The 20,708-nt window shown below is 42.8% G+C and overlaps 2 protein-coding genes across 2 annotated transcripts in view; one reads left to right on the forward strand and one right to left on the reverse strand.

Annotated features, from left to right (window-relative positions):
* The first annotated feature begins 447 nt into the window (after window positions 1-447).
* PEBP1 (phosphatidylethanolamine binding protein 1) lies at window positions 448-6,147 on the forward strand. The gene is made up of 4 exons (XM_090291872.1): window positions 448-727; window positions 1,813-1,922; window positions 2,587-2,687; window positions 5,156-6,147. Exons 1-4 carry the CDS (start codon window positions 593-595, stop codon window positions 5,371-5,373), a joined length of 564 nt encoding a protein of 187 aa, XP_090147998.1. The 5' UTR covers window positions 448-592; the 3' UTR covers window positions 5,374-6,147.
* Window positions 6,148-11,936: 5,789 nt separating this feature from the next.
* Window positions 11,937-20,708, reverse strand: part of TAOK3 (TAO kinase 3) — a 136,060-nt gene continuing 127,288 nt past the window's right edge. Inside the window, exons 19-21 of the mRNA XM_090257380.1 lie at window positions 19,519-19,731; window positions 13,454-13,636; window positions 11,937-12,417 (exon numbers count right to left, since the gene is read on the reverse strand). Coding sequence (XP_090113506.1) covers window positions 12,256-12,417; window positions 13,454-13,636; window positions 19,519-19,731 — 558 coding nt within the window. The 3' untranslated portion in view covers window positions 11,937-12,255. The remainder of the gene's footprint in view (window positions 12,418-13,453; window positions 13,637-19,518; window positions 19,732-20,708) is intronic.

The raw sequence follows: 20,708 nt of genomic DNA on the forward strand, positions 1-20,708 counted from the left end.
TAAATAATCATTTCCCAGGAATCTTGCTTGGGCCAAGCTGGGTGGTTGAAAATCAAATATATGTGCCAATGTATGTGTCCCTAGAGAAAAATGATCAAAAGTTCGCTCACGCCCTTCCACTGGGCAGTTACCAAAATAAGTGAGCATGCGCGAAATCACAGGCTAGGGCAATCTGGCTTGATTCAGGAAATGCAATAGAAAAGCAAGGCCTTACCATTTCTGAATTTAGGAGGTGGAACAAAGAATCATGCAAAAAAGTAAAAAACAATCAATGGTAGCGCAACTGCATTTCTTGAAACAACTGTTTTACAGGCTGAGCCATGGCTCCTGGGAACTCGGGGACAACGGGTTGCAGATTCCCTCCGTGCAAAAAGAAAGGCAAGGCCAGAAACACTGACCCGGGATCACGAGACACCCCGCGCTACCAATCAGAGAGCAAAGGGGGGTACGGGCGGCGGCTGCGGCGCATGCGTTCCCTCTGCAGCGGGGCTCGCGCAGCCTTTGGCCAGTTTGTGAGCTGGTGAGGGTCGGCGCTGTTGCCCTGCACCTGGTGTGTCGCCTCTCTCCGGCTGTCCTCCCGCTCGGCCCTGAGATGCCGGTGGACCTCGGCCAGTGGTCCGGGCCCTTGTGCCTGCAGGAAGTGGAAGAGCAGCCGCAGCACCCGCTCCAGGTCAAATACGACGGCGTGGAGGTCGATGAGCTGGGCAAAGTGCTGACGCCCACCCAGGTACCGGAGGGCGGGGGGGTGGGAGGGGGGAAGGGCGCTGCAGGCCATCAGGGGAGCGACCAGGCGGAGGTGGGGTGGGCACTGCAGCCCGCGGGCGCCGGATCCAGTGGAAAAGGTGGCGGTGCCCACGGTGCGGGCCTACGGTCGCGCTGAGCGCCGAGAGCTCCACGCCTGGTGGGCGGGGCGCGGCCCGCGGGAGCAACAATCCTCTTCCCCAGGCACAGACGGGGCTCTCCGCCCGGGAGCAGCGGGGGCAGGAAGGGGACCTTGCCCAGGCACGAGTGAGCTTTGGTCGCCCGCGCTTCCCGAGAACCTCGCGTCTAGTCTCGGGATTTTAGGTCTCATCGGGGGAGCAAACGCCCCTCCCGAGGACAAAGACGCATTATGTAACCGGTGATTGTCAGTGCCCAGCGCGGCCGCCTCTGGTGTAGCGGCCAGGAGCGTGGTAGCGACTTACGTAGCTGATCCGCTCCGGGGCAGTGGGCCTTGCTTTCCTGTGTGGCCTCTGACGCCCGTGCTGGAGGCGGGACCAGGTCCTGGCGCCTGAAAGTGGAGAAACCAGAGTGCCCAGCACAGGTGTGAGTTGTTGGTCACGAAGCTCCGTGGCAATCTGTGAGACTTTATTGCTTTCGATGTTTAAATGTGAAGTTCCCATCCCGCAGCCTCCCTTTTCCCATTCTCGCCGTCCACGTCTGGCCACCTCGGGTTTCTTGTTTTCCGTGCACTTTTAAATGTCCAGATCATGGTGATTTTGCTTCAGTAGGCCCCAGGTATCCTCCTGGTTAGCAGATCTGGAGACCCTGTGATTCCAGACTGTGTAAGGTTAACAGTTAAGAGGACTCAGTCAGCACTAGGGTTGAAATCCTCACCCCAACTCTTTTAATAACATGCTAGGATAGCAATCTTGTAATAGTATTGTTGGGACTAAAATAAAGAATGTAAAGAATATATTAAACTTCAGCTGTTGGCTCTTAGTAGCCTCAATACATTTTAGCTTTTATTAATAGTCTACTCTGTTGGGAAACTGAGTGTTGGTCTCTTTAGCATATTTGACTTTTTAACTCTAATCTGGTTCCTTCCTGCAGGTTAAGGACCGGCCAACCAGTATTGCATGGGATGGCCTTGATCCAAGCAAACTCTACACCTTGGTCCTGACAGACCCTGATGCTCCAAGCAGGAAGGACCCCAAATATAGGCAAGTTGGGGAACTGCAGGTCATCCAGATATGAGCTGGGGCTTCTTGTCCTGTGTAAGTCTTTCAGTGGTGGACATGCTGTGCTGGTAGACTTGGTTGGGGATGTTCACATACATGCTTCAGCCAGAGCTGCATGTCTGGTCCCTTCACAGCCTAGAGCAGGAGACTAGAAACTATAGCTGAGCGCCAGATCTGCCGAAGGCCTGTTTTTGTTCCGCCCCATGAGCCAAGAATAGTTTTTATATTTTTTAAGAATTGGGGAAAAATTAAAAAGAAATACTCTGTGAATTAAATGAAATTCAAATTCCCTTGTCCATCAAAAAAGGCTTAATTGAAGCACAGCTGTGATAACTTATGTAAGTAAGCCTTGTCTTGGATTGCTTTTGTGCTACAGCCAGGAAGTTGAGGTGTGACAGTATAAACTGCAGAACCAAAAACACTTACTGTCTGGCTCTTTACAGAACATTTGCTGGCCTTTGCTCTATTCAGTCTCAGAGGGAGGGAGGTGGTGGGCCCTCTCTTCTGCAGACTCGTGAAGTGTGTGCTGACCAAGAATGCAGGATTGTCTAGTTCATTGTTGCATCCTGGCACGGAACGTATGTTGGCAGTGCAGCGAATGTATACTAATTTCCTGTGGTGTTGAAGGTCCTGTATTCTCTCATAGGGAATGGCACCATTTCCTGGTCGTCAACATGAAGGGAAGTGACATCAGCAGTGGCACAGTTCTCTCCGATTATGTGGGCTCTGGGCCTCCTAAGGGCACAGGTCAGTAAGGGCTGCTTTCAGGGGAGTTGGTGGGGGGAGCGTTGGTACACATTAGGGTTGTCCTATTGTGCTGCAAATTTTAGTCTGATTGTTAAGAGTTTATTCTTGTATTTATGAGAGCCCTTGGCCTAGTGGAGGTTTCAGACAGTGAAGTTCACCTCCAAGGCAGTCGAGTCAGGTAAGCTAGATGCTTGGGTTCTGGTTGGATGGACTCTGTTAGTGTTGCGTCTTAGCTGTTCAGCGGTTAGTAAGCAGGGAAGTTTGTGAGAAGGTACCGGGGAAGCAGTGTGGCCGTATGCTTGAAATCGCTGCTTGGGGGCGCTGCACATGGATTGAACACACGTAAACCATCTAGGTTCTGTTTTCTGCCTTGGCCCCGTGGGATCTTTGAGCTTTTAGTTTCCATAAAAGCTCTCAGAAATGATTGTAGTTTCCAAATTAATTCTTAAAAATTGGCTCCTTTATCTTATACCTTCCCTTTTCCCTCGAAAATCTAGTGCGGTATCTTGCATACATCTGGGAGACGTTAAGAACTATACTGAAGACACACACAATGTATGGTATTATGTTATATAGAGAGACCAAGTTAGGTAAATGTTGCCTAAGCCAATGGTGGGACAGGGAAGGAATGGTCGGTGGAGCGTGGCAGCATCCTGGCCTTTGTCCACATTGTCCAGCCGTCAGTTGGTCGGCAGAGGTACAAGAAGGTCCCTGAGCAGGACAGGTGGCCACAGGCTCCTGTTTTAGCTTCCGGTGGCTGCATCCCTCCCATGTACTCATAAAGGAAGGCAAAGGTGCGTCTTCCTCAGGGCCCTATTAAGTTCTCTAGGGCAGTTAGGAAATGAGGCAGTTTAATTATGGGAAGGACACATTTGAGAATAAGGCAGTTCTCTCAGGAGCTGTGTTCTCATTAACAAAAGAAGCCTCAGTAACTCACTTTCTGTTTTCTCTTCCTTTTTTACATATTCTTTTAATAAGGTATAACTTACATATAATGAAACACACAGATTGTAAGGGTTAAGACAATGGATATGAATGGATGCACACACCCTTTGAAGTTAACTTTCATTAGAGCTAACCATTTTCTGACTTATCTCCATAATTACTTTTGTATTCATATAAATGATAGGCGGTATGCATTTCTTTTGGTGATGGATCATTTTCACTTGAGATAATGTCTGAGATTCATCCATGGTATTGTTTCTATCAGTAATTAATTCTTTTTATTGCTAAGTGGTATTCCATTGTGCAGATATACCGTAGTTTGTGTAGCCAGTCTCTTGTGAATGGACGTTGGGGCTGTTCCCAGTGTTTGGATATTATGAATAAAGCTGCTGTACACATTCTTGTCATTTTGTGGGCATAGGTTTCCATTTTTCTTGGGTAAATACCTAGGAGTAGAATTGTTGGGTCATAGAAATTACCCGGGAGTTCTTCTAAATGACTGAAAAATTTTATACTCTTAATCAGCAGAATATGAAGGTTTCAGAAGATCCATCTAAGATTCGTGTAGTTCCATATCAAAATCCATCCCTGTTGTAGCATGCAATGGGATTTGCTTCCTTTTTAAGGCTGAGTAATATTATATTGTGTATTTATACCACGTTTTGTTTGTCCATTCATTTGTCAATGGATATCTGAGTTACTTCCACCTCTTGACTATTTCGAATAATGCTGCAGTAAACACGGGTGTACAGATACCTAAATAAATGTTTAAAAACAACTCATGGTACCTTTTTGTGTCCAGTACTTAATGCTGCAAGATTCATAGGGTGCTTGCTGGCTCATTTGAAAACATTCTTTGCTACTTAGTTGAAGTGAGTTGGGCCGTTTCTTTCAAAGCAGGTCTCTTGTCTTGCGGGGAAGTAAGTTCTGGTGGTAGAAAGATAATGTTCTTTAGCATTTGCAGTGTGATGAGCACCTGGTCAGTGAGTTGCTGTGCCCTCATCCACCTCTCATATTTTTTAGCACCTCCTATGTGCCAGGCACTAAGTAAGTTCTGGGGTGATATTGGTCAACAAGACAAACACTGTAGCTTTATGGGGCTCTCTTTCCAATGGGCGATTAAATTAAAAAGTAGGACTCTTACATAGCCATGTTACTGTGACAAGTACAATGGGCACCCTCGTGGGAGTGGTGGGAAATGACCGGTCATCAGCTCCTGCTTGGGGTGAGCAGGAATCCAGAGTGGGACGAATGAGGAGCAGAGAGCAGTAGGAGGGGTAGGCAAAGGCCAAATCCCGTAGGTCCTTAGAGACTGTAATGCGGAGTGTGGACTTTGCACTAACTGCAGTGGAGTGACACGGGATGATTTTCAGTAGATGAGTGAGCTGACTCCTTCCGGGTTCTCAGTGTCTTTATAAATGGATACTCTGGTCCCTCCAAGTTGGCACGTTCTGTGAAAATGGATGATGTCTCCATCAGATGCCTAGCCGTGTGTATAACTTCCCTCCTGCCTCTCTCTCCAGGCCTTCACCGCTACGTCTGGCTGGTTTATGAGCAGGACAGTCCGTTGAAGTGTGACGAGCCTATTCTCAGCAACCGATCTGGAGATAACCGTGGCAAATTCAAGGTGGCATCTTTCCGCAAAAAGTACAAGCTCGGATCCCCAGTGGCCGGCACGTGTTACCAGGCGGAATGGGACGACTATGTGCCCAAGCTCTATGAGCAGCTGTCCGGGAAATAGGGGGAAGCCAGGAGGCAGGGATCGCCCTGGGGGCCCTAGGCAGTGTTCTCAAGTTCAGTGACGCATGTAGATTTCTCCTCATCCCTGTTCCCATTCTCACAGGCGAGACCTGAGCAGATAGTGGTGTAGGGTAACTTTTCCTTCTGCCTATCCTTTATCATTGTACTGGGTCACACAACCTGGTTTATGTTTTGATCAAATTTGGACTCCATTTTGGGGGCTGTTTTGGTACTAAGATGTGGTCATCAGATTGTTAATATAAGGAGAGCAACCCAGAATTTAAAGGAGAAAAAAATTTAGGTAAGAACAGGTCTACAGTAATAGTGCAGAGCATCAAAAAAATTGTTAAAGGAGATTAAAAAAAAAGATTAATTGCTTCTGCCATTGTGAGCCTGAATCCAGAACTGTGCCTGGTAGCACATTCTGAGATGGGTTTTCACAGCCCTGTCTCTCTTCAGGCAACCAGAGGCTGGCATGTCCACTGACGCCCAGTGTACATCTTGAATTGGTTACTAGTTGTCAGTATCCTGCTCCAGCTCCTTTAAAGAGCAGTACTGGAAAGAGCAACAGGGAGAGTCACTTTCCTGCTGGGGCACAGCCGTCTTGGTGAGCTGCAGGGCTGGGTGAGAGGTTATCAGAAATCCGTGAGTCTGTGCCTGTTAAACTGATCACTCTTCATTGATGTAATAAAAGCCAGTCTGGAGTTGCTGAATGTTGTATTAAGTCCGCTGTTTGCGTATAGTTGAATAAAAATAAAGACGTTGTGTGGACAAACTGAGCCTCCAGATATTTTGCTATTTTGAATATGGAGTTTCATAAATGTGGGAAGTCAATAGACAAGCTCAAACGGTCAATATCCTCTTTCCCGGACCAGCTGAAATGACTGGGACTTGATTCAGGGACCATACAGAGGGCGCACACTTACACACATGCCATTAAACTACAGCAGGACTGACCATTGAAATTTGAGGTCTTTAAAAAAATCACAAAACTTCAGCCATGTCTTCTTGCCCAGAAAGTCCCTTTGATTTTTGTAAGAGGTCCCCCATGGTGTTAGTTATGTGCAGACACCATAACAATTGGCTAAGAAATAGCCTACACCTTTCTTTGTTCTGACTTACAGTCCACATAGAAGCAAGACCAAAGTGTGTGTGTGGGTGGATAGATCACTCACAACCGTTGGTGTACCAAAAGAAAAGAAAGGCGTTGGAAGGTCTGTCACTGCCCTGGTCTGGGATGGAGGCGGGGACCCTGAGTTAGGCCTGGCAGGTGCTAAGCAATGCTGGGCTTTGCCCTGCCTTCTGCTGTACTTCTCTGAAAAACTGTTGGAAATGTTGCCTCGTAATCTCTGGGGGCAGATAAGGTAGAGAGTAATTTTTTTAAACTTTAGGGTTATAAAATTCATTTTAAAAATAATATTTTAGCCCTGGTGTGGCTCAATGGATTGAGCACTGGCCTGCAAACGTAAAGGTCACAGTTCGATTCCCAGTCAGGGCACGTGCCTGGGTTGCGGGCCAGGTCCCTGGTTGGGGGTGTGGGAGAGGCAGCCCGTCGATGTTTTTCTCATATATTGATGTTTCTCTCCCTCCTTTTCCCTTTCTCTGAAAATAAATAAAATTTTTTAAAAATAAAATATTTTATGAAACAAAAATTTATAGAAAACAGTACCCTGTTGACCTTAAAAATAAATGTGAAAAGTAATGCACATGGTTAGACAAAGCAAACAGTAGAGGAAGAAAATGTTCATTCCCGTTCTGTCTCATCTGAAGTTACCAATTTTCTTTCAGAAGAAAATGTAGATATTGATGTCAGTATATATTTACATATTTATCCTTAAAAATTATAGTCTTGCTGTACAAACTGGTATACATGGTTTTGCTGTCTTTCCCCAACTAATGTACCTCCACGCAGACTATCTTCAGTTAACAGGTGAGCACAATTCACCTCATTTTGAACAAAAATTCTGTTTTATGGGTGTTTCATAATTAACCAGTCCAATTCCCTACTGTGATTAGATTATTTCTGGTTATCTACTGTTATAAACAGTGCTTCACCAAACTTTCTGTGTGTAAGATGCTTTTGCAAGTAATTTAATGGAATAAATTTCTAGCATTGAAATAATCAAAGAATATATACATTTTCAATGCTGATGCCAACAAACCACCTCCAAAAAGAGCATACCAGTTATAGTCCTGCCAATGGTATATGAAAGTAACTTCTTCATACCCTTACCAGTTTTCTCAAACTTGACACATTTGACAATTTTATATTTATGTATATTTAAAATCATTCACTCTGTAAACTGTTTTGAGACTTGTGTCTTGCTAATCACAGTACTTTTTAAGTTACAGTCTGAAGATTTATGAGGAATTACAGTAATCTTTCCTTGCCTAAAACAGGTATAGACTCATAAATGATTCTGGAAAAGGTCAGCAACTCAACCAACAAAAGGTGAAGTGTATGCACCAGAAGTTCACGTAAAAAGAATAATGCACATGGAAAGATATATTAGTAACCTTAGAAACAACGGGACACCCTGTTTCACCTATTAAATTGGAAGTAAAAATGACCTTGCCTGAGGGCACATCATTAAGAAGCAGGTGCTCCAGGTTCAGAATAAATACATTTTAAAATTTTATTTTTAGAGAGGAGTGGGGAGAGAAAGAGAGGGAGAGAAACATTTATGTGAGAGATGTCGATCCATTATCTCCCATACATGTCCCGTCCAGGGACTGAACCAGCAATCCAGGCATGTGCCCTAACCAGGAACTGAACTGGCAGACTTTTGCTTTGTGGTATGACATCCAACCAATTGAGCCACACTGGTCAGAGCTGTTATGTGTAGTTTTTAATTTAATGTTTATCTCCTCTATTAGATTGGACCCTTCATGAAGGCAAGGGCAACTCATCTCTGCCTTTTAAGTGGACTGTTTAGAGACTGTTACTATTTAATGTAATTAAATACCGGTGAGATTTAGGTCTGCCATTTTATTATGTTTTCTGTTTGCCCCTCTTTTTCTTGATAGCTCTGTTCTTCCTTTCCTAACTTCTTTTGGATTATTTAAATATGTTAACTTATTCAATTTTTGGCTATTACCTCTTTTGGTTTTCTTTTTTGGTAGTTGGAGTTACAACACACATAACTAATTTTTCAGTCTGCTTACAATAAAAGTTTGACCACTTCATGTAAAATGGAGAAGCTTGACAACAATGGGTTCTTTAACCCCCAATCTTTATGCTATAGTTGGCGGATGGTTACATTTATATATGTTAAAATCCTCACCAGACAATGTCATTGCTTTCAACAATATATATGTATTTCAAAGTACTTTAAAGAATATGAGGGGAAAAGTCTTTTGTATTTACCTATTTACCATTTCCTGCTCTTCCTTCATTCCAAGAAATCCACATTTTCTTCTGGTATCATTTCCCTTCAGGGTGAAGAATTCCTTTAGCGTATCTTGTAGAGCAAGTCTGCTGGCAATGAATTCTCAATTTTTCTTCATCTCAGAATGGTTTTATTTCACTCATTCCTCTGTCTAGGTTGCTTTTCCACTATCTTCAGTGTCCTCAGTTTGTCTAGTTTAATTGTATTAAGCAGGAAAGGTTTATACTGCTCTGTCAAACTGGAACAATAAAAATGTATTTTTTTAACATCATTTCTATGGCAAAATATTATTACTAAATTAGAATCAGGTTATATGGAGTTCTTACTGGGGCATATTTTCAGTTGCCCACGAATAATTTTTCCAACCAATATATAAACAGATAATCACAGATAATGGTAAATTCCATAAACTTTGACTCAGTTAATTAGACAGCACTAAACATTCTCTGACACCTTCTGTGACTAACTGTTGCAGTTCCTTCAAACTCCTGATAGCACCCAGTCCATGTCTTATCATGGATCATCTTAGTCCACTGTTGACTAACCTAGTCTCCTGCTAATTTGCTTGTTTCAGTAGAGATTTAAACTATGAGCTCCAGCAAAGTAGTGACCCCATCCATCTTATTTACTACTACACCCCTAGGCACATAGTAGGTGCTCAATAAATACTTCTTGAATGAATGAGTGTATGCTGATCCTGGCCATTCTAATCCCCCTTCCCTATTTCTTCCTTTACCTAGAGCACTTATTACCATGGAAGATCGTTTATTATAATTACTGTGTATTATCAGTTTCCTCCCACCCCCAATGTAAGCTCCATTAGGGCAAGGATCTTTATGTTTGATACATTGATGGAGCTCAAGCATCTGGCCTGGCACCTGACAAATGAGGTACTCAGTAAATACTCAATGAATCATTGCCAATCAAAGGTAAGCAGCCCTTACTAATATGCATGACAACCCTGTAATAATTCTTTTTAAATCAGGGGAGTTTAGTATATGCTGAAATTATAGGGCACTGGCTCTCTGCTGCTGTCCCAGCACCTCCTTCCTACCTGTTCTCTTGCTGCCGTTAGGAGTTGGAAGACTCAGTCTGCCCCAGGTGTTAGGAGCAGAGACCCACGTTCCTTCCTTCTGGTCTTCTTCTGGTAACTCTACCTTGGACCACCTCACCGACAAACTTGTGGAGAGGGAAATTTTATGAAGATCAGCACCTGTCATCTCAGATATAAGGCCTTTTCACAAGTTACTGAGACATTTTTTACTAGAGAGAAATGGATGTAATACTTAATGAAGTTTTTGTGTCTTAATGAAGATTTCATGTCCTGAATGGTGGCATGACCTATGCTTAGGGGTGTTTCTGAAATCAGGTCTCCAGCCTCCACCACCATCGCTTGCCCTGGCCTGAGCTAATTTCCTCATCTGTAAAATGCTTGGTGTAGAGTTCCATCACATGGGGAGCATAAGCATGAAATATATTCTAGATTACCTGTTTTTCTTGGGTAATTATGTCTTCTTTCCAGCCCTTCGAAGTATTAGTTTCTGTTGTACCTAACACAGAAACTTCAATGAACTAAGCTGCTGAGGAAACCAGGTGATAAATTAAAGGCTTTATGGCTGGGGTTAACCCATGTTGATAATTATTTTAGTTTGTGAGTCTCTCTGCTTGTATCTGTTATAGTGAACGTGACCGGTAACACGTATCTGTGATGACTGAAGATCCTGGAGGATACAAGAGGTCATTATGCTAAAGTTTAATTTTCAATGTCCAGGACTTAGAACTGTAAGAATATGAGATCCTACCCAAGCCATATCCTAGAAATGATATATTTTACCACCTCATTGATAGGCAAATAAAATTATTCCAATAAAAGCAGAATACAAGGGGTGGAGGATCTGTTACAGTGGGATCACTTCACATATTTGGCTATCATTTCTTCATAGCCTGCCTTTCTTTAAGGGTGCCCACCTGCTCGCCTCAGCAATATGCACTTCTGCAAATGACTGGCACATCAGTTTGTGTTTGTGCGTGCGGGTGTGCGTGCATGCACGTGTGCCTTTTTCTAAAGGGCAAAAAAGGTGCGGTTGACCACTTCAAAGAGTGCAACACTATCTTCAATCCTGTAGAAGAACTTGGAAGACACAGCTTTACCTGGAAATCACGAATGGCTCTTCTGGGAACAACCGGAGCAACCAAGAACAGTTTCTGGAGGGTGGGCTCTCCATCCGAATTATGAACCGGTAAACCTAGAAGGGAAACTTCCTGCTACAATAACACAGCAAGGCGATGTGATGAACACTTTTATTTACAAATATAATTAAAAGCTCTTGACAGTTATCATGCTCTTCCTTGGAACCTGAAAAATGTTTTTGTTTTTTAAAGTGCATGCAAAAGAAGTAAAGCCTTTTTTTTTTCATCATTTTTTATTGTAAGAAAATACACAGTTTGAAAGTGTGAATAATGCAATATTTATGACCAAGATATGGGACTTAGGGAGGGGAAGGTAAATAAAGAAAAAGATCAAGATGATCTGATTGAGAGACAGTGTTGAACTCCAAATACTGAATTGGAAAAGGAGGGAGGTGGGGAGGAATAGGAGGAGGAAGTAAAAAAATTTGATCAGAGAAACAGTTAAAATACAATATGAAAATAAGTAATACCTCTCCTTAAATTCCTTCTATACACAAAATACACGATTTGCCAAAGCCCAATTTGTGCTACTGGGATTCTGTGAGCTCCTTAAGTGTATTCACATCCTCTGCAACAGCAGAAAATGATTATGATACAATCAGAATATGCTGAGGACAAGTTAAACTCTTGCCAGCAGGTTCTTAAAAATCACAAGATCTCTTCACCCCACCCACCCCCCCATCCCCAAAAAAGTAATAATATGTCACCACTGATATGTACATCACAATTAGTTTCTGTAAAATGTATCAAATTTTCAATCTTTAATAAAACTTTGTTTTTTTTTTTTAATTCCTGATGAATAAATACCAAAAAAATAAAATAAAATAAAATAATGCAGCAGCTAGTTAAGGTGTAAGGCTGCGGATATTGTGTCTCTCTCCCCCTTGGCATTTATTATTATTATTATTATTATTTTTTTGCTTTACTTTCACAGATTGGTGGTAATGAGTGATTGCTTAAAGCAATATGCGTCCACTTTTGTTGGTGTTGTTGGTTTATTGGTTTTGTTAAAACGGTCTCCAAAGTTTTCACTGAAACGTTTTGAATCACATCAATACACTGACGTGTACTATGAGTAGAAGAGATGGCCCGGTTTCGGCCAGCACTGGAAGTTGACACGGGGGGAGGAAGGGGCCCCTGATGGAGTAAGAATAAACAGGCACTAGTCCGACACGATGTCAGTAAGAGTAAGAGAGAGAGAGAGTGAGAGCAACGCCCGTTAAAATGGGGAATGTGGTTTCGCAGGGTCTGAATTTTTTTCTGTTTTATTTTTATTTTTTTGTAAATGGCAAAAAAATTTAATCTCATCTATAGTCCTCCTTAGGAAAATCTAATGTAACCAAATTCCCAAATCCCATTCTGAGGCTCTCCATGTCAAAAGTTTCAATCTCTCGCTCTTGCCTTTCCAATAGATTCTTTATTCTCTCGCTGCGTTCCTTCTGAAGGGCAGCCAGCTCTTCTTCAATCTGAAATAAGCACAATGAGCAGATCTTAATGGAAAGGATCTCCCAACAGGCACCCACATGCACACAGGTACACATACATGGACACACGTGACACACAAACACACAGAAACTAAAAGTAAAGCAGGCTGGGAGGATCCTGTGATAAATGTCTTGATCTAATCCATTATATTTAAAACTTGTTCACAAGAATAAAAATCTCTGGGGCCCACCTGGGGCCAGCACTACCATTCTAGTGGGCGAAGCAGCTGGGCTGATCTAGGTCAGTGTCCTACCTCAGCAGGAGATAGCTCAGGAGAAGGTAAAAGATACTAAAGCGCAATTAGGCTGTGCTGCTATCCCAGAGAGAGCCAAACGCCCCTTGGGTCATTAGCAATTTAGTTCTAGAACAGGAGCTGGGACGATAGCCTTTTACACTGGTATCAGGGAACTACCGGAAGAAAGCACAAATAGCTGGTTAAGCAAATAGATGCTTAACAGCTTTGAGATGCTTTATGACATCTTTTCTACTTCCTACTCCTCGGCAATATTTAAAGCAATGAATATTTCAATTCAGATAACATTTATTATGCATGGCAATATCAACCTCTCTTCATTTCAATTTTTTTTTTAAAGAGCCCTGCTGGGGATTTCTTTTCGTTTAGAAATAGCTAAAAATAAAAGCCAAATCTGCACTTGGCTTCCTCATGCCATTTAGCAGCCGTGCCATCAGTCTGTAGTACCTTTTATGTGTCATATCAACTACCCAGTAACCCCTGTATTCGTCTGGCTGTGAAGGTGGAGGGTTTCCTCGCAGAGTAATAGAAAGTAAATCTGGGGTCAGATTTATGCAAGTAACCTGTGTTGAGTATTAGTACCCTGCCTGTAGAATGGAGATTATGCCTACCTCTCGGATACTAGGAGTGTCAAAGCAGATGATACGTGAACAGTGCCTACGTTAATCGCCAGGTACACGGGCAGGGCCCAATAGATGGCAGCTTCCGAGGCTGTGTCCCATCCCCCACCCAGCTGGACAGGACCCGTCGGAACACTCTCATACCTTCTGCTCAAGATGTGCTCTGCGCAGAGACACCCTCTGCTCTAGCTTCTGGAGCTCACGTTCATGTTGTGCCTCTGTTTGCATCTTGATTTTGCTCTGATAGGCATTGAGCAGCTCCATTTCCTGCTGGAGCTGTAGCCTCAAGGCCTGGCATTCTGCTTCTTGAGCCTCATCTAGCCGTAACTGCGGGCACAGAAGACACACACTGTAATTCACTCCTAGCTTACAGCCCTTGGCGGCTACTGGAAGATGTTTAGGTGTTGGATTGTAAAAGGTTCCCTCACAAAAAGCAGATGCGCTGGTTACATCCAGAGTTTGGAACCAAAAATACATAGTATGCTATGCCCAATGGGCTACAAACTTCTAAAAACACATTCTTAAAACAATCTTTCTTAAAAAAATAAAAAAATTCTTAAGAAAAACCATGCTGGCAGGAGTCAGGAATGCTACACACTCCAGTGATTAAACTAGGGGCTTTGGAGGCAGACTCTTGAACCTGGACTCTAGCTCCATCATCCGCTTAACTGTGCCACCTTGGCAAGTTTACCTCTCCATCTCTTTTTATTCTTTTTCCTCTCAGGCATAGTTCTTGATGTATACCAGGTGTTCAATAAATAGCAGCTATTGCCATTATTATTTTGGTTTTCACTGACCATTTCCATATTCAGATATCTTTAACCACAAAACCAAAATACACTTAGATATCCTTAGCTCTAAAAGAAAAAATAATGAGTCCCATCTCCATTAACGCTTGAGGAATACACCATGACGCTGTTACACTCCTAGCCAGTAATGCCTGTTGTTGGCTATATGTTATCTTGCTGGTCAGCCGATCTAAAGCTCCACAGAAGGCAGCCCTGATAACCTTAAGGACTGTGTTCTGGTGTGAAGCAGTAAAGTCCAGATTATACACCAGCCTGAAAAAGTTTCCCTCGCTTCCCTGTAGCCCCTGACATTTGTGTTTGTCACACACCACGCCGCCGATTCTGTGTGGGGAACGGGCCAGGGCAGCCAGCAGAAATGCCAGCCTTTCAGTGAGCACAGCCGAAGGTTTGCAGCCATGAACAGGAGTATGTTTAGGGATGACGACCCTCCTGTCCTGGGCTTGCTTTTGTCTAGATTGAGCAGGCCCTCAGTTCGGCTGACAGCTCTTGAGATTAGAACCCTTCAATTAGATAGCACTTCCTTGAGCTTATCTGCATGTTTCCATACAGACCGCTTTGCCAAGATAGTTATCATTTACCTATGCTTTCTTCCCTGTCTGTACAATGCTGTGAATGCACAGACGAACAAGGCGATTAATATATCTCAACATGTTGACTGAGAAATGACTTTTTGGAATGTTATTATTAGAATAGCTTTAGAAAGTTATTTGCATAGTGTCTTATTTAGTACTTTTGGAGAATTGTCCTATAGCAAATCAATAAAATATAATTTAATCATATTTCCAAGGTGCTTTCCAATAATTAAGCTTAACCAGCTTTCACTGAAACTCACTAAAGAGGACTCTCTCTTCTCATTTTCCCAGTGAGAAATGAAGGCAGAAGAAATACTAGACACAATGAACAGTCAATCTGCAGCAGGAACAGCCTTACAGATAAATGCCAAAGGGCTTACTGGCTCCCAGTGAGACTGTTCTCAGTTTCCTCCTGATATGGGAGCTTCCTTACCAGTAAAGGGAATGGAAGTCTGTTCATTTCTACTTGTCTGCATTAATTGCTTTAAGCCCTGGCCAAGTGGGTGAGAGGCTCATCCTATGGGCAGTCTAGACCACTGAAACAACTCCATCTCCTCTTATTTCTGGCATTCTATTATTAATGACAGGAACTACGTTATTTGGTGCCAGCTCTGAGTCTCCAGAAGTGCCAGTCCAGAAATCAGAGGATATTCCAGCATTCGGTATTGATCCCCCAAAAGCTGCACATACAAAACCCATTAAAAAGTTTTATAAATAAAAGTAGAGGTAAATGTCATGTCTGTTTCATAACATGGATTAAACTGAAGAAAAAGGATGTGATAGAGGCAGCATAAAGTAGTAGTGGCCAACCATACAGCTTTATAGGCTCCCCTGAACGTAGGTTCAAATCCTAGTTCCGTCTCCAGTTAGTCGTGTGCACCCCAAGTCAGGAGCGGGCACACTATAGCTCTAGAGCTAAATCTGTTTTGCTGCCTATTTCTGCAAATAAAGTTTTATTGGAACACAGACATGCGCCTTCAGTTATGCACTGTCTATGGCTGTTTTTGTACAATACTACAATAACAGATTTGAGCAGTTGTGACAGAGACCCCTGCGTTCTTCAAAGCCTAAAATATTTACTATCTGCTCCTTTACAGAAAGTTTGCCAACTTCTGCCCTAAGCAAGCAGCTTTACTTCAATAAACCTTAGTTTCCTTGTAGGTAAATTGGGGTTAAAATAGTAACAACTTCAAAGGGGTTTCACAAAAATGAAATAACACTTAGAAAATACTAGAACAGTGCCTGACACATGACAAGCAGTTTCAGGAAAGGACAACTGTAATGATCATATATACTTTTATCTCCTTCCTGCATCAGAGGAAAGGGTATCTCTCTCTTTTTATTCAAGGGCAACCATGAACCTACATTCCTAACCCATCATCTCCCACCTTCTACAACAAATGTTCATGGAGCACTTGTATGCCAGGCATTGAGGCAGATGCCGAGAATACACAGGTGAACAAAACAAAAATCCTATCATTCATGTTCCTATCAACTCTCTCCCCTTCTCCTTACCTTCAGGCCCTCTCTGCAGGTCCCACCTTCCCCCCCTCCTTCTGATCCTACTCCTCTACTTATTTGCTCACATTAAGGTCAGTGACAACCACCTTGAAGGGGTCTTCATCTTAGTTGACTTCCCAAGAAGCATCTGATAATGCGGATTGCCCCTTTCTTCCTGAAATCTTCCTCTTGTCTGCTGAGACACCACACCTCTTGGTTTTTTGTCCCTTCCTTTCCTTTCCCAGCTGCTCCCTACCTTACTGGATCATTAAATAATGGGATTTTCTCAGGGCTTTGTTCTTCCTCTAATCTCACTTCCTAAGGAATCTCATTTATTTCAAAAGCTTCAATTACCACTTATGTGCAACTAGCGCCCACATCTGTACCTCTGTTTCAGACTTCTCCCCTGGGGTCCTGGCTGCTGCTCCAGTCTACCAGAGACATCTTGGCCTGGATATTTCCCAGGCCTTCAAGCTCAACTTTGACCAATATTAATCATCCTTCCTTTTTCACTTCCCCAATCTGCTACACTTCCCTTTTATTTATTTTTACCCATAGAGGTAAATGGTACCACCATCTCTTGTTTTGTTCAAACTAGACACTGGGAATCATCCTTCATACCTCACTCTCCACATGCAATCTGTTACTAAATGCTTTCAGTTCCATCCCCTGCCTAGCTCTCAAATGTAGTCACTTCTCCTTTATCTCAGCTGCCCCCTCTCTGGCCTTGCCACCACTCCCTCGTGCCTATATCTTTTTATCTGTCCCTCTCCTTATATCTGCTCTTGCCATCTCTCAGGCGACTCTCCACACGTCACCAGTGATCGGTCAAAAATGCAAATCTGACGTCAGTCCCCTCCTTAGTATTCGTCAATGGCTTGCTATTGCTTTTAAGATAAAGATAAAAATTCTTAAGGATGTTTGCAAGCCCCTACACAATTTGGCCTGTTTACCCTTCAGTCTTAATCTCATTTCATCTCTTCCTTGTTCTCTACATACCAAACATAATGGGCTTCTTTGAGTTCTAGAAAAGTACACTGTCTTTCCCATCTTTACAAATGCAGTTACTTTTCCCTGGAATGTGCTCCCGACGCTTCAACTTAAATAATCACCATGCCTGGGAGACAATTTCCTGACTCTCCAGACCAGCCAAGCTCTCCTTGTTTACTGCTAACACACCGCACTTGCTCTGCCATTACCACAAGTAGACTTTTTCAATGTATGTTCCCTCCACTTTTCTATAAATTCCATGAAGACGTGACTGATGACTATCTTATACACCATAGTATCCCAGGATGCCTAGGGCACAATATAGACACTCAATATATACTTATTGGCTAAATGAATGAACGAATACACTGACTCCTGTCCTCAGCCTAACGACATGTTTACTAGCTTTCCCAGTGAACAGAAGACCTCCTTTAACTGTCTCTTCCTCTAGTTATAGTTTGCTTTCTCCTTTCCTTCACTGATGAATACCTGGGAGAAGCAATCTCACTTCCAGTTTCTATTTCAATAATAACTTTTTCAACGCATTAAAACGCCTTCAATTCTCACCACTCCAGATTGTGACAATCAATGGACAAATCCACTGCTAGGTCCAATTGGTCTCTTTCCAACATCTGAAATCATCAACTAGCAACTTTTGTTCTGGTTTCTGTGACATGCTCTCTCTGGTTACCGTCCCATGTTGCTGATTATTCATCTTCTTTGGTCTACTCCTCAGCCCTCACACAGTGGTGTCCACAACTCTGTCCTTTGTCCCCTCCGTCTATGTGATACTATCTCCTGTCCCTAGAAGATCTCATGTATTCATAAAGCTGCCACTGCTGCCATACAACGACACCTGATTTTTTGTCTTTAATCCTGACACTATCTTGAACTATAGATTTCCATCTCTGTACTTCTCTAGAATACTCATGTAGCTCAGGTAACATGTCCACAACTTAGCCAATTATCTACCAGGCATTCAAACTCACCCCTCTTTTTATTTATCTTGGTAGAATGATGACCCATTTCACTGTTACCAAACCTATCTTCCAAATGGTCGCTAAGTTCTGTCTCTTAAATATTTCTACTTCCTAAATGTTTCTCAAATCCTCCTCCTTCCTCACCATCTCCATTAGAATGTTCTCTCTTAGTTCAGGCCTTTATTCCTTTTTTTTCTCGGACTACTACAATAGTTTCCTAATAGGTCTCTTTACCTATATTTGCCATATTACTGCCAGTATCTTTCTATAACACAAATCTGATCCTGTCACTTTCCTTCTTAAAACAGGCTTCAGGAGCTCTCCATTGCGTCTACAATAAATAACATCCAAACGCCTGGCCTTTGAGGATCTGACTCCTGACCATCCACCTTCTTCTCTTTATACTCCTGCTTTATCAATGACCCATTGTTCCTTAAATGTGCCATCCTCTTTCAGGGTTTTGAATCTTTGCATACAGTTATAGTACACAGTATTCTCTGCCAGTAATAACTATCCCCTTTCTGTGTGTTTGGCAAACTCTTGGTCTTTAAGACTTATCTCCTTGTGAACTCTTCCACAGATTACCAGGCTTTCCAAGACCTTTATGACCTATTTTGGGCTCCCATAATCCTCCTTTTCAAAATTTGGGCCCATGCCAAAGTTCTTTCAGTCCCCAAACACACACTTTCCAACTTTTTTGGACCTCTGCCTGTGTAGGTTCCTTTCCACAGAACCTGTCTACTTAAGTGAGTTTCTTCAAGCTTCTTGGCTTTTGCTGGGAAGCTTTCCCTAGACTAGATCAGTTGTTCCTACTTAACCTCCACAGCCCCTGATGCTCCCACTTCAAAGCACTTATTAGGCTTTATTTTTATTGCTTAATTATCTGACCTTCTTGCTTGACTGACTAAAGCGTGAGGACAGGGACCAACTGTTGTCTCCCTACCTCACCATACTACCTCTGAGCCCAGCAGTGCTGAGCATGGATGCTTAGGAAAAGTTTATTGAATGAATGTGTCTGTGTGTCTTATTCATTCATGTGCGACATTAGTTGGGCACTCTTTGACGAATGAAAATATGATATTATATGCGGTGTCTAGCACGTCTCGCCCTCAAAGGCCCTATGTGCCACAAGTCTGATTTAGCATGGTATTCCTTGAGTTCCAGCTCACAAGACACACTCCAGCAAGTATCCGCATCGGCGTCGCTTTATTCAGCGTCGTCATTTCCTCAGTTCTCTGGGCAGAAAAACACCAATATCCTAAATGTGTGCAAGAATCATCTTGGGAACAAAAGGCCGGATCTTGAGTTTTCTTGATTCCCAAAGCTCTTGAGGCTGTGGCACCGAACCTAACACTTACCGCTTGAGAGGCCATCATTTCATTTATACTCTGTTCATACTGCTCTGCCAAAATGGCAAGTTTTCTCGTCTGCTCGTCTTTCAGTGTCTTTAAGATTGTTTTGTGCTCATTCTTTGGAGTAACTTCCAACTGGTGATTCTTGAGTGCTTTATACTGTTTGGTCTGTACTTTGCAAGTGTCCTGAAACTGTTTTTTAATTTGCATTTCCATGGCCTGTGTGAAATAGTGACAAAAAGAAAATAAAGACACATCAGTAAATACAGAAAGGTGTCCATTGTAATGACACAATACAGTTGCTGGGACCATCTGTCTTTTGGTGCAGTGACCCACATTACTGGTCAATAATAATGAAAATAATACATATGACATAGACAGGAGTTAACTCTACCAATACTTTTGGGTTTATATTAAATAAATAGAAGTGATTCTGTATTTCTGACTGGATTAAGAATATGAATTGTTACAAGGGGACCACAACTCTAAGCAGATTGTGGCATACTATGAAGCCCACAGACTGTGAAGCTCAGTTAGCTAAAAGGTTGCTCATTATTTTAGTAGTTTCCTACTCAAGATATTAAGTGTCTTCTATTGTTTGTTGTTTTACCACCCCCCCCCCCAGCCAATTTCCAAGTGGGATAAAGAATGGCAATGTATAAAGCCAGCTCTCACTGCTCTGTGTCTCCTTGGGAATCCCATTACATTTGAGCATAAATAAAAAGGAAAACTGATTTTAGTTAGCCCCCTTCCATTAAAAGGTTGCATTTGGATGAAGCAATTTCAAATATGCATTTTGGCAAGGAGAAGGTGGGCGTGTTCTCAGTCCAAAGGCATTCCATCAGGTTGCCTCACTGTCACATGTACATTTCATGAATACCTGGAGGGGCTGTGATTACGAGGGTCGTCAGACAGGTTAGGGTTTGGCTAAAGAGGATCATGGCCAGAGAGATGGAGTTTGGCCTTATATCTATGCCAATACTGACAGTGTGTCCCTTGACACAGGATAATAGTTTAGTCCATATAGTGCATATTGTTCATTTAGGAGTCAGCTAAAGTGATTTGGAGGCCGTGAGGGCCAGAGGAGCACCATATCTCTAGTGCAGGGGTAATAAGTGCCCGGCACATCTAGGTTCATTCGGGATCCCCATGCCCATGACAGATGTCACTAATAAATCATACTCTTTCTTAAAAGC

The sequence above is a fragment of the Furipterus horrens genome, unplaced genomic scaffold, assembly GCF_987537825.1.
Source record: "Furipterus horrens unplaced genomic scaffold, mFurHor1.1.pri manual_scaffold_11, whole genome shotgun sequence".
Lineage (NCBI taxonomy): Eukaryota > Metazoa > Chordata > Mammalia > Chiroptera > Furipteridae > Furipterus > Furipterus horrens.

Excerpts from the sequence above, each read along its gene's own strand:
- PEBP1 (XM_090291872.1), top strand. The coding sequence starts at position 593 with ATGCCGGTGGACCTCGGCCAGTGGTCCGGGCCCTTGTGCCTGCAGGAA. Across the intron at positions 1,923-2,586 it reads AGGAAGGACCCCAAATATAG|GGAATGGCACCATTTCCTGG; the intron begins GCAAGTTGGGGA and ends ATTCTCTCATAG. Across the intron at positions 2,688-5,155 it reads TGGGCCTCCTAAGGGCACAG|GCCTTCACCGCTACGTCTGG; the intron begins GTCAGTAAGGGC and ends CTCTCTCTCCAG.